The sequence below is a fragment of the Melitaea cinxia genome, chromosome 27 (genome assembly GCF_905220565.1).
Source record: "Melitaea cinxia chromosome 27, ilMelCinx1.1, whole genome shotgun sequence".
In the NCBI taxonomy this organism is placed as follows: Eukaryota; Metazoa; Arthropoda; class Insecta; order Lepidoptera; family Nymphalidae; genus Melitaea; species Melitaea cinxia.
Window position 1 is genome coordinate 4,433,933 of NC_059420.1, and position 13,764 is coordinate 4,447,696.

The 13,764-nt window shown below is 37.0% G+C and overlaps 1 protein-coding gene across 1 annotated transcript; it reads left to right on the plus strand.

The window, feature by feature from the left end:
- The first annotated feature begins 11,458 nt into the window (after positions 1-11,458).
- On the plus strand, positions 11,459-12,112 carry LOC123666873. Its single transcript, XM_045600897.1, has one exon. The coding sequence runs from the start codon at positions 11,459-11,461 to the stop codon at positions 12,110-12,112; it is 654 nt and encodes a 217-aa protein (XP_045456853.1).
- The last annotated feature ends 1,652 nt before the right edge of the window (positions 12,113-13,764 follow it).

Consider the following 13,764-nt stretch of genomic DNA (forward strand, 5'->3'; position numbering starts at 1 on the left):
ATCTTATAATTTTAGGACAAAAAAGAAGCTGTGTTCCCAAATTTAACGCTATGAAGTTAAAAATACCACTGTGCCCAACGTAGGAGTGTCGCACATGAAACAGTGCCCGCGCATTTCCTTCTTGCTCTGCGAGAGTCTTGTTTCGCAACAAACATACAAGTTTCCTCTAGTCCTCTCCTAGGGTAATTCTGCTCCACAGGGTTGACGAGGTTTCCAGAACCACTTGGGCCGTGTGCGGGTTCCTTGTTCTTTTTCGAAAACGAACCCCAACCCTGCTAGTCTCTTGGTCGAGGCCGTCGAACAGCTCCCGATTCTGGTTTCTCAGGGCCTTCAATATGTCCTCATCAGTGTGCACTGCCAGGACGCCCCTTAAAACCTAAAGCGGGTCTCTGTTACTTACTTCCTCGACCAAGAGAGCCTTACCTTTCGTTTCCACTTTCTGCTTAACCTTATTTCGCTCCTCAGTCGTACTAAAAGCCATAACTACTATATATATAAATTAAATATAGCAAAAATAATCACTTTATCTTTTCTAAGTCCTTTGTGCCCCTGATATTTAAAAAAGGTGGTGTATTTTTTCTTACAAAAATTTTGCAGTTACGGATCCAGCCGTGTTGGAAGGCGGCACTGGCTATAGCTTGAGGAGTTTTCTTAAAAACGTTTTGTTGAATGCTCGTATTTAAATAAATTTTTTAGGCTCTATGGATTTCATAAGTCCTAATTCAGCAGTAGTGAATCCTTTTTTTCTGCGAATAGCAGATATGATTTTATCTTTCAGTAGCTGATTACTCATTTTAGCAACAATATTTTTAGGCAATTTCGTGTTAGTAATTTTTTGCGGTACTCGGTATATGCTTATGATATTTTGCTTAGTTGCCTGAACATCTAAGGCCGTAAATATTGATAAAAGTATCTGTTGAAGGTCCTCATTTTTCTCCTCGGGAAATCCAGGTATTTCGATATTACACAAGCGGTCACGCTGCTGTTCAATATTTAAATCTCGTTCAACATTTTAGAGACGGTATTTGTATATTGCAACTTCTTTTTCTATTTTTTAATTGCAATAATATCTTTGGACATAGCTTGTGTTTTAATTTTGAGATCATCGAATGATTTGGTGTGAAAGTCCAATGATTTAGAAAGGTCAGCAAGGTCATTTCTAAACTGAATTTGTTGCTGCGATAAAATGTCAACAGTTTTTGTGACTGTACTTACTTAGTTTTAATTTCTGTAATTTCGGATCTTATATTGTGCATAAAATCATCATTAGACTGCTTCGTATTTTCCAGATATGACATTATCTCATTCCTAAAATCGAAAGTCTGCCCTCTGAACATGGTCTGTTTCTGGTTGTTTACGCTTCCTTTTAGTGATTCGGGAATCTGACGTTTGTAGAATCGTAATCCGTGTGGTCAGAACGTGAGCCGGCGAGTGCAGGACCCGAGTATTTTTGATGGTGTATGTCTGACGCTCATAGTTGTATACTAGGTACATATTATATTTTATATGGTTTTGCTACGCAACAGACACTAATTTTGTCGAAAATTATTTAAATGATGTATTCTTAATTTTTTTTTTTTATTTGACACGTCTGTTTGCTCAAGCGTTGACAATTATGTTATTAAATTTTATATTATTAAGATTATGTTATTAAATTTTATTATATTATTAATTATTTTATTATATTACTAAAATTATGTTATTAAAATTTTTCTGTTATGTGATATTCTTATTAACTTTTTTAGTAATGTTTTATTCAAAACTGAAACAGTCATCCCGGTCAAAATCGGCCCGGTCAAAAACATGCAGGTGCAATATTGTACCAGCTCAGATGGTCGAGTATCAGAAAGCGCTGTATATACATAAGAACGATTCCAAGTTGGATAACCAAACGAAACGTAGTGAGGTTTTCGTTTAGTAGTATTAAGAAGTTAATTATAAGTATTGGTGACTGACTGTAATTATATTTTATATTTTACAGGAGTATGCAACTTTAATGCTAAACATGGTTGCTTGAAATGTACAGTGGTCGGCGAGTATAGTCATAAATCGCACACACAGTCACCTTTGCAAAGACTGATTGCCCACGTAGAAATGACGCGGACTTTCGTTTTAAGAAGTATGGAGATCACAAGTACGATTCTCCTTTGCTAGCATTGCCAATAGATATGCTACGCTTATTAATAGGTCGAGCTTTTGCGCTATACTATCCAGTTTTCCTACACTCATTTCTGGGATTCCTGTAGTCTCAGTGGCTTCATCATATGGTAATCCAATAACCCCAACGACTTGACATGAATGTGGTGTAATATCAAAACTGGCATTTTGATCAACTAACTCGACGCTACTGGTATTTTCCTAATAGAAACAAAATATAAATCACAATGTCATACAAACTTTACTTATAGTGATGATTATTGGAATAAAAACCGATGTCCTTCCTAGGGTCTCAAGCAATTTCCATACCAAACATCGTTTAAATTGGTTTAGCAGTTTAAACGTGAAGTAACAAAAAAAAACTCACTTTTGAACTTAGATTAATTAGATTAACAAACAAACCAACTCCCTTTCACATTTACTTTAAGTTAGGATATTATAATATGTACTAAGAGCTGATTTCTTTTGGGTAGAGTTTCTGATGATGGAAATATAAATATGTAAAGTTAATAAGCTTACCGATAGACAGTTAGTTACCAGGACGATCAAATTTATTTGTGTGCTCGACTTTTTAGGTCGTTGGTTTTTGGCAATGATCTCCTAGTCCGTATCCGTGTCGGACATATCTGACATTAAAGCGATTTGTTGTTCGGACCTTTCATAATTGTGAATATTTATTTATTACTTATTTTACACTTTATTGTACACCAAACAAAATAAACAAGCAACATTAACAATAATATGTAGAAAAAAATGTACAAAAGGCGGCTTTATTGCTTAAAAGCAATCTCTTCCAGGCAACCTTATATTACTTTAATATTATTTCGCTTAAGGATACATGGCATCCAGTACGTGCCATGCATAAAAATATTCTAGATTTCTTGTCTGGTGACGATACTGGTGACTATTCTGCAGGGAGTTCAGACAACTGGGCTCAAAAAAATACAAGTGAATCAAGTGATGAAGTCACTTCTAAGACTACAAAAAAAAGTTGAAGAAATATAAAAAACAAGAAACAGATTTAATTAAAAGAAGAAAAATATTAAAAGTCAACTAAAGTAAGTTAGGAAAAATTAAAAAGGAAGAGGAAAAAGAATATGAAACCGAAAAAGGAAAGGTTGTACATGAGAAGTAGATGCAAAGTAATCCTTGTAATCTCGACAAATCCAAAAGAGGTTGCTACAATAAAACGGAGGAGACGAGCTACTTTATTCAATACCTACTGGGATTTGGACTCGCAACGTCGAAAGGATTGGTTGGTACGAAGTTCACACGTTGTGCCTTGTGCAAGAAAAAGAACTGATTCAATTTTAAGCAGAAGAACTGTTACTTATGAGTATTGCGTAAATAACGATGATGACCACTAAAAAGTATGCCAAAAGTTGCTGATCAGCATAAATATAACTCAAAAGTTTATGTTGTATACTCTAAATAACTCTGCGAATGAAGTGGCTCAAAAAGACCGTCGCCAACGAAACACTTCAAATAAGTATTCCGACTTTGCAAAGACGTAAGTTAAATAATTAAATTTAATTTAATTTACTCTTTATTGTACACATAAAAAAAAGTTTACAATTTACAAAACGATTCACAAAAAGAAATGTACAACAGGCGGTCTTATCGCTAAACAGCGATCTCTTCTAGACAACCAGCTTGGAGGAGATAATGTGAAAAAAGCGGAAAGGGTGTACAGAATTAAAATTAATAGAACAGGAAGAAAACCAAATATACACACATACATGCATACATATACATACATACACATATTAAAAATATATTAACTATACAAAAAAAAAATTACAGAGCACATTACATGATAATATGTACACACACTACGCATATAAATACATGTCAACATAAAAACATATATACACACACATACATACATAATATTATACATAACTAAGTAAATAGTTTATTGAAAAATTGCCTGCCGTAGTAGGAGAACCGGACTTAGGAGTAACGAACGATGTGGTTTTACGTTTGGCGAGGGTGATTTCGAGGATGAGAAATCACATCGTATTTTTTGATAATTTCTACACATCCTTGCCTCTCGTGTATTATCTGGAAAAACAGGGTATTCACTGCGTCGGCACTGTCCAGCAAAACAGACATCTTAACTGTCGTCTACCAAACAAGAAGGATTTATTAAAGGCGGCAGTCCCTAGAGGAACACACGAGGAAAGGACAGCGCACTTCGACGGTGTTGATTTTTTAGCAACTGTATGGAAGTACTATTGGAATTTGGCAGGATTTCAATAAAAGTTACGTTAGATTTCTGATAGAATGCGATTTATAATTTTACACAACCAGCACTTGACACATAACGAAAGGAAAAGAAAGGGCGCCACCCGTGTTAGAAAACGGAAACAAATGCTTACATTTATGATGACAATTTTAAGATAACACATTTATAAAGACAGTCACGATCCATCTTTCAAATTTACATTTATTCAATAAGTACAATAAGGTAGTAACGTTATTGTCAAATTATATAGGCTCTCACCCGATGAGAAAAGTCATGTGTTATGACAAGAAACAAAAACGTAAGGTAAAAGTGTCTTGTCCCAAAATTGTACATGAGTACAATATACATATGGGCGGAGTGGACCTTAGTTACTTAGGACGCTATCGCATCAGAGTCAAGAGTCACAAATGGTGCCTTCGGCTATTTTACCATCTTTTAGACTTAGCCGTTATAAATTCATGGTTGTTGTTGAAAAAAAAGCTGCATTGCAAAAAGCATTCCCAAGAAACAACTGCCAAATCTTGGTCAGTTTCGCAATGAATTGGCTGATGCCCTTTGCTATATGGGATCAACCAATGGCAACAAAAGAGGACGGTCAAGCAATGTCTCTCATGACGAGGAATTGCAGGCAAAAAAACAAAATGGTCCTAGTCATCCAATTCCAAGTTTTGATGTAAGGAAAGATGGCATTGATCATTGGTCTGTCTTTTCTAATCGTCTTAGGTGCAAAATACCTAATTGCAAAGGTACTACACAATGGGCATGCTCTAAATGTAACGTGCCTCTTTGTTTGAATGCAAGAAATAACTGTTTTTGAGATTTTCATCTGTAATAGTAATTATATCAAGATATAAATAATAAAACAATAAAAGAGGTATTATACAGGGTGGGCCATAAATTTTTGCAAATGGCAACACTCGATTTCTCAAAAACCGTTACAGGGAGGGGCGCGCGGGGTACGGGGAATGATGCGCCGCTTTATGCAATTTTAGTCACGATGGAGCGCTTCACGGGAAAACAGCGTGCTTTTTGTGTAAGAATGTTTGGTGTTATGGCTATTTAGAATTGAATACGGATTACAGCGTATAAGTGAGTGTCCAAGTGTTAATTTAATTAAAGCTTGGGTCAACAAGTTCGAGGAAACAGGATCGACAACCAATATTAAACAAACAGGGCGGCCACGTTCAAGAAGAAGCGAAGAGAACATTCGGGAAGTTGAAATTTCCGTACGGAACGATCCAGAATCATCTTCGCGTAAGCGATCGGCGGCTCTAGCAATACCAAGAACTAGTCTGCGGCGAATTTTGCATTTGGACCTTAAACTACACCCGTATAAGGTTCAAATTGTGCAGGAGATGAAGCCAAACGATTACATTCAACGTAAGTTATTGGCTGACACTATGCTGGAGCGATTCTCTAGCCTTGAGAATGTATTGTTTACGGACGAGGCCCATTTTCACATCAATGGGCACGTAAATAAGACAATTGCCGGTACTGGAGCACGGAAAACCCTCGCCTTAAACACCAAAAGCCCCTTCAATCACCTAAAACGACTGTATGGGCTGCCATATCGGCTAAAGGCATAATCGGTCCGTATTTCTTTGAAAACAGTCAGGGAAATAACGTAACTGTAAAGTCAGTGGAATACGTGAAGATGTTGCGAGAGTTTTTGACACCACAGTTACATGAATTTGAAGGATACAACAGCAGGACTTGGATGCAAACAGGATGGAGCAACATGCCATACGTCAAATGTGACTTTACCGGTGATCAAAGAAATGTTTCCCAACAAATTAATTTCTCGCAGACGTGATATTCCATGGCCTCCAAGAAGCCCAGACCTTACACCTTGCGATTTTTTCTTGTGGGGATATCTGAAGAGTCGAGTTTACCATAATAAACCAACGACCATATCCCAATTGAAAGAAAACATCCGCGCGGAGATAGCCGCGATTCCTCGCAGCATGTGTCAACGAGTTTTCCAAAGTTTACGTAGTCGATTGCAGGAGTGCCAGCGACGAGACGGAGCACATCTCGATGATGTCATTTTTAAAAAATAAATTGCTTTAAATGTTTATTACGTTAAATAAATCATCAATAAAGTAATATTAGTAGTTTTATTTTTATTCATGTTTCAAATGTGCAAAAATTTATGGCCCATCCTTTATATCTTATATTATATCTTGATATACCTCTTTTATTGTTTGACACGTTGAACACTGACCGAAATTCTGCGATTTTCCGTTTGGGCCATAAGGGACACATGTGACCGCGATCTACTGTCGAGTTGAAACCTTTCTGGCAGGCCAACGTTCAACATGTTAATTGACATGTCAGCTGACTGGAACAGATTTTGCATAATGATGTAGATATACATCAACAATATTTTTCGAAATAAAATAATATTTTTATTCTTTTTCTCATAATCTATGGAACTTTCCCCATCTATTTCAATTTATTGGGAAGTAATACAAAAAAATCACGCATTTAAGGGTTAAGTTATCACCATATCATCACGATTATCTTCAGCAGGGCCAATAAAATTGTCAGCGTTAAGAAGGAGGCGGCTGCTGGAACAACGTAATAGCTGGCCCCGCCTTCTTCGCGGCTCTTCGCCCCCATCACTCGTTTTCATCATCATTACTTTCATTACTTGTGCTGTCTTGACTATGAGGAAGGGGCCAACTGTAGCGTTCGCAGAATGCTATTGGGGTTTTTTGTGACCTTTCTAAGGCCTTTGATTGCGTTGATCACCAAACTCTTCTACTCAAACTTCGCTATTATGGCATCAGAAACGTTGCACTTGATCTCATTGCCGCTTACCTTACCTTAGTACCTTACCTCTTACCTTAGTGATCGAACTCAAAGTGTATGCGTAGGTGAAGTTAAATCGAGGGGTTCATCTGCTCTATTGGGTGTCCCACAGGGCTCTATCTTGGGTCCTTTTTAATTTTTACCGTATCATGTCCACGATGCCTGCAATATTGTACTGTTTGCAGATGATACATCATTAATATTTAAAACTGACATAAACAAAGTAAATTTTGACGATGTGAACAGTACGTTATCTTTGATATGGCGTTGGTTTACTGTTAATAATTTGGTAAGTGTTTAGAATTCATTGTACCAAATGTAAATAAAATTGATAAAACAATAAAAATAAACGAGGAAAATCTCATAATTGAAAACTCCACAGTTTTTCTGGGGGTGACCTTAGATCAGCTCAGCTGCCTATGCTGTCAGAAAAATTAGACAGTTTACCGATGTGGAAACGTCTAGGCTTGTCTACTTCGCCTACTTCCATAGTGTAATGTCCTATGGAATCTTATTGTGGGGCGGAGCAGCTAATATTGAAACTATTTTTAAATTGCAGAAAAGAGCCATCAGATCTATCTATAACCTAGGTTCACGCGTATCTCTTCGTGAAAAGTTTAAGGAGATTGGATTACTTACGGTAGCTTCACAGTACATTTATAATAATATAGTCTTTGTGAGACAAAATATTCATTTACAGAAACAAAGAGGCGATACACACAATCGTCTTACTAGAAATCGTCATAAACTTGAAATACAGGGTGGGCCAAGAATTCGTTAACATTTAAATGTAACTTACCGCGCAAACTATTGCCGCGCGGGGCGCGGGCGTGGGCGGGGGCACTAGCTCGCTTCTTGGAAATTTAGTCGCAATGGATCGCTTCACGGGGCCGCAACGCGCTTACTGCGTGAAACAGTTTTATTTAAGCAACTTTTCGCTCATTACTGTGAGACGCTTATTTCGCGTTGAATATGGTTTACACGACTTAAGTCAGTGTCCAAGTGCTCCTTTAATAAAGAAATGGGTGAAGAAGTTCGAAGAGACGGGATTTACACTAAATGTGAAACAAACCGGCGGCCCGCGGACTTCTCGGAGCGAAGAGAACGTGCAGCAAGTTTCCGCTTCTATTCAACGTGATCCAGATTTATCGACACGCAAACGTCCGGCTGAATTAGGATTATCCCGCACATCATTACGCCGTATTTTGAAATTAGATTTGAAATTACATCCATATAAGATCCAGCTAGTGCAAGAACTAAACCCTAATGATTTAAATTTGCGTAAGTCATATGCCGAAACAATGTTAACTCGATTCAGTAATTTTGACAACATCTTATTCTCTGACGAAGCCCATTTCCACCTAAATGGACATGTAAACAAACAGAATTGCAGGTATTGGAGCAGCGAAAATCCTAAAGCTAAACATGAGATGAGGCCACTTCACTCTCCTAAGGTTTTACTTTTTTGAAGATTCTCGAGGCCGTTCAGTTACTGTTAATTCTGCCGAGTATGTGAAAATGTTACGGGAGTTCTTAGCACCGATGCTACTGGAATTTGCTGGCTATAATCGTAACACATGGTTTCAACAAGATGGAGCCACGTGTCACACATCGAACGAGTCCTTGCCGGTGGTCAAAGACATGTTTCCGGAAAAGCTGATATCCAGACGGGGTGACATCCCATGGCCACCCAGAAGTCCAGATCTATCCCCAGCAGAATTCTTTTTATGGGGTTATTTAAAAAGTCGTGTCTACATTGATAAACCGAATACACTGCATCAACTTAAAGAAAAAATCATCGAAGAGATGTCGGCGATCTCGCGGTCTCTTTGCAGAAGAGTATTCGAAAACTTCAGGACTCGCTTAAATGAGTGCAAAAACCGAAACGGTGGTCATTTAGACGAAATAATTTTTAAAAAATAAATTACAACTAATTAGCTTTCTCGTAAATAAACGATTTTTAAAATATGTTAAATGGTTTTTTTTATACGATTTTTTCAAATGTTAACTAATTCATGGCCCACCCTGTACCATCATGTCGCTTGCGCAAAGTGCAAAAATCCTTTGTGGGGTTGAGAGTACGCTTATATAATATGATTCCGAAGGAGTTGTTAGATTTGCCACTGCACAAATTTAAACAATGCGTAAAAACTCACTTACCGAGTCGCGGTTATTACAATGTTAATGAATTTCTTACTGACAAATTTTTGTATATTTAAAATGCATTATAAAAGTTTATTTAGATTAAATATATTCTTTTCTAACAAAGTGTCATTGGATAAATCGGCTAGGCATCCGGCTAAACACAAGTTAGTATAGAAAACTTATGACGATGTAATAGTATGTAAAACACAAGTTAGTATGGAAATTTTGTAATTAATATAGTGTATTGTAAGTTAGTATTGAAAATATTGTAAAATGAATATTTTGAAAAGTACATCTGCTGAGTTTCTTGCCGGCTCTTCTCAGCAGAGTCCGCATTTCGAACCGGTGGTAGATTCATGACGTGTCATAAGAGCCACAGGTTGGCCTACATGAAATAAATAATTTTGAATTTTGAATTATCAAATCGCCGGTCACTTCTTCCCATAAACAGTCACCACGTCATTTTAAGACTTCTACTGGGACTATCAATCTTAACACTGTATTCTCAAAATGTACACCCCTATTTTAATTATTATATTATTTATAAGAGTATTCAACTAGCCGGAGCGTACTTTCAACATTCTTACTATAATATTGTTACTCCCATTATACATCAATTCGAAATAAAAACCACATTACGATACAATTAATTTATAAAGAAAAAAAAAAAAAAACATTGCTCAAATGTACAAATTGTGATAGGATTGGCCATCAGTCTACTGACTGCTCTAGGAGTAAGTTTTATAAACACACAGAAAATAGGCCAGACAAAAATGAGAAACAAGTTTCAGAAGTTAGTATAGCTGATAGGACGAAAAATAAATATACAGGCTGTCCCAGAAAGAATGGATAACCCTGAAGCGCCTAATAGTACGGCTATCAAACGATTTAATAAAAATACACAAAACAAAAAATTCCAAGTGGTGCCAAAAATATGAGGTTTTTAAAAAAAATACATATTTATTGACCTTACTCTACTTTCATGTACACCACGGCCGCAAATTAATGAAACTTGTTGTGTTTTTGGTGTTATTTTTTTCCTCATAGACTATACTATTAGAAATGCAGTAAAGAGTATGAGTATCTATTGTACTTTTTCGGAAAAAAATATCAACTTCAATTTTTAGCATAAAATTTGATAAGAAAATAATTTTGACAAAGTTTGAGAGCCTTTCGTGAAAAAAAAAAGTATGAAGACCTAAGCGGCCAACTATTTCAAAAATATGCGCAGTTAATACAGATTACAAAATGGTATAATACATGATTTTATCTAAAGACAGAAAATTAATAAAAATCTTATCTTGTCTTAAATGGTGACGACAATGACAAGGACGTTTTAAAAAGAGAACTTTTTATCGTAGTAAAGATCGTATAATATCGGTATTTACTGCCTGAGTGTGGCCCACGCGACCCATCTTTTGTTTATGAAACAGGGACAGGTAGAGTGCGAGCGAGCGAGAGAAGAGTATAATGTTAATACATTGTACCTTTTGTCTCTCGACAGGGCACATAATAAAGGCAAGTATTTAGTGCGTCTCTCGACTTGTTCGGTATCGCATGTGTATTCCTTTTGGAGTTCTCTGTGATTTTAAAATCAGTGTTATAACGACGGCTTCTGGCTATTTTATTGGACTCTCAGTTTTAATAAGTGATTTGGAATTTGTTTGGTGATTTTACGACGACTTGGCTTGTATCTAGACTGGTATTGTTTATTAAGATGCCACGTATTCAATATACGGCACAAGAATACGCAAACATGCACTTTATTTATGGTGAATGCAGAAGCAACGCAAGTGCTGCTGCAGCCCTTTATAGGGAAAGATATCCTACCGCGCATCATCCAGATTACCGCCTATTTATCAGAGTCCACATGTGTTATTCGGAAGGCAGAATACCTGGCAGCGGCATTGGTGGTATGAGCGCTGGAAGACTAGCTAATATCAATACACGAGACATTGTGCTTGACGAAATTGAGCAAGACCCGTCCACCTGCCCCGTGTACTTAAAATAAATAAATTTCATCCCTACCATATTAGACGCGTCCAAGCTCTACAACCGAGAGATTACAATGCAAGGTTGTTTTTTTGTCGACAAATGCTTGCAAAAATAGAACAAGATCCACAATTCTTCGACAACATTCTGTGGAGCGATGAATCCACTCTTAAAAAAGACGGACACTTCAATATACATAATCTTCACAGCTGGCAACTCTCGAACCCGCATCTAATGCGAGAACAGAGATCACAATACCAGTTCAAAATAAATTATTGGACTGGTATATTAAACGGAAAAATCATTGGTCCATTCGAACTGACCGGAAACTTATCTGGACAAAGTTATTTAAATTTTCTACAAAATGACCTGCCAAATTTAATGGAAGACGTGCCTGAGGAAGTGAGACAATTCCACTGGCTACAAAATGATGGTTGTCCTGCACATTATGCTGCAAACGTCCGTGTGTATTTAAATGCCACGTATCCAAATAGATGGATTGGTCGTTTGGGTCCCATTTTATGGCCTCCGCGATCTCCGGACTTAAATCCACTAGATTTTTTTTACTGGGGCTGTCTAAAAGAACAGGTGTACTTCAAACCTATTTCAAGTTTGGAAGAATTACGCTGTGGTGTGCAGGAAGCCGCTTCAATAATAACTGAACGGCGCTACGCACGACTTCTTAGAAGAGCATTTATTAGAAGATGTCGAGCTTGTATCAGAGTCGGTGGCAGACAATTCGAACACCTTTTATAAAATAAAGATTGATTTATGTACAACTTAACGCTTTTATTTTAACAATTTAAGACAACATTATTTTTTTCTTTCTTCAGTCGAGTTTACTCTTTTTGCATCTTAACGTTAAATAAAATCATGTATTATACCATTTTGTAATCTGTATTAACTGCGCATATTTTTGAAATAGTTGGCCGCTTAGGTCTTCATACTTTTTTTTTCACGAAAGGCTCTCAAACTTTGTCAAAATTATTTTCTTATCAAATTTTATGCTAAAAATTGAAGTTGATATTTTTTTTTTCCGAAAAAGTACAATAGATACTCATACTCTTTACTGCATTTCTAATAGTATAGTCTATGAGGAAAAAGATAACACCAAAAACACAACAAGTTTCATTAATTTGCGGCCGTGGTGTACATGAAAGTAGAGTAAGGTCAATAAATATGTACTTTTTTTAAAAACCTCATATTTTTGGCACCACTTGGAATTTTTTGTTTTGTGTATTTTTATTAGAGCGCTTGATAGCCGTACTATTATGCGGTTCAGGGTTATCCATTCTTTCTGGGACACCCTGTATAGTGGGCATCTGTGTAAACGGCATAACCATTACATCGATCGTCCACTGCCAGCTAAACTAAGTTAGTTTAGCTTAGCTCGAATAGTTGAGCCAGTTTTTCATACATGTGCGGCCACCGCAAACTATGCCAGCTAAGCCACGTGAAATGCTCCAGCTAAGTGGAACTAACTTAGTTGTGCGGCCGTTCCGTAACTAAAGCCGGGTCCAGACATGTTTCATTTGCCCGATCCGATCACCGTATCCGTATCGTCGACGCGTATCATGATCGCATATGTGGACGGGTAATGATATACGTATCATGACACGGGATCTCGATACGCCGTTATGATACGGCCCGTCCCATGTCGTGTCGGTTTTTGTCCGATCATCAAAGGTGATACAGATATGGACGTGGGTCAGTCTGGACGCATCACTCGCGACGCTCGGTCTGTTGCACGTGCCCGTCATTTTCAGTCCTTACCGTGAAGTAAAAACAATGAATTGGAACAATGAAAATGTTATTAAAATCGAGGCCTATAAAGAAAAGCAAGTTTTATGGGACCCCAGCCACAAAAGCTATTACAACAGGAATCTGAAGCAGGAGGCCTGGGGCCTTAGCCAAGTTGACAATCTACAATCGATAACGCTATTAGAAAACTAACCAAATGTATAGGAATGACATCATCTCAACGTTAAGTCACGTGATCATAACAAACGAATCGAAAATTCGTAGACAAGTTTACTTGTTCAAAATGTTACAACGAAATGGAATCGTTTCTACAACGACGATCACTACATCCCATACAAATGGTAGCCATGTTACAGTTTTGACAAGCGTCAGCGAAACGATGTCGAAATTTTTGAACGATAGCTAAAAGATGGCCGAGACCCAGTAGTAAACGTTAAAAAATGGCGTCTATTATGATAATATGAAAGAGTTGTGTTAGGACCGAGAATTGTTTATTTACGATAATTTTGAACTATATTCAGCATTTAGCCATGATGATTTCGGAAGAGCCATGCTGAGTTATTATTGAATAGGTTATAGTAATTCTAAGTTAGTAAGATTTTATTTACATTGTCTAGTTACAAACTTTTATTCTTTTTTTATAATAA

Coding starts and splice junctions, on each gene's coding strand:
- LOC123666873 (XM_045600897.1), top strand. CDS start 11,459: ATGCTTGCAAAAATAGAACAAGATCCACAATTCTTCGACAACATTCTG.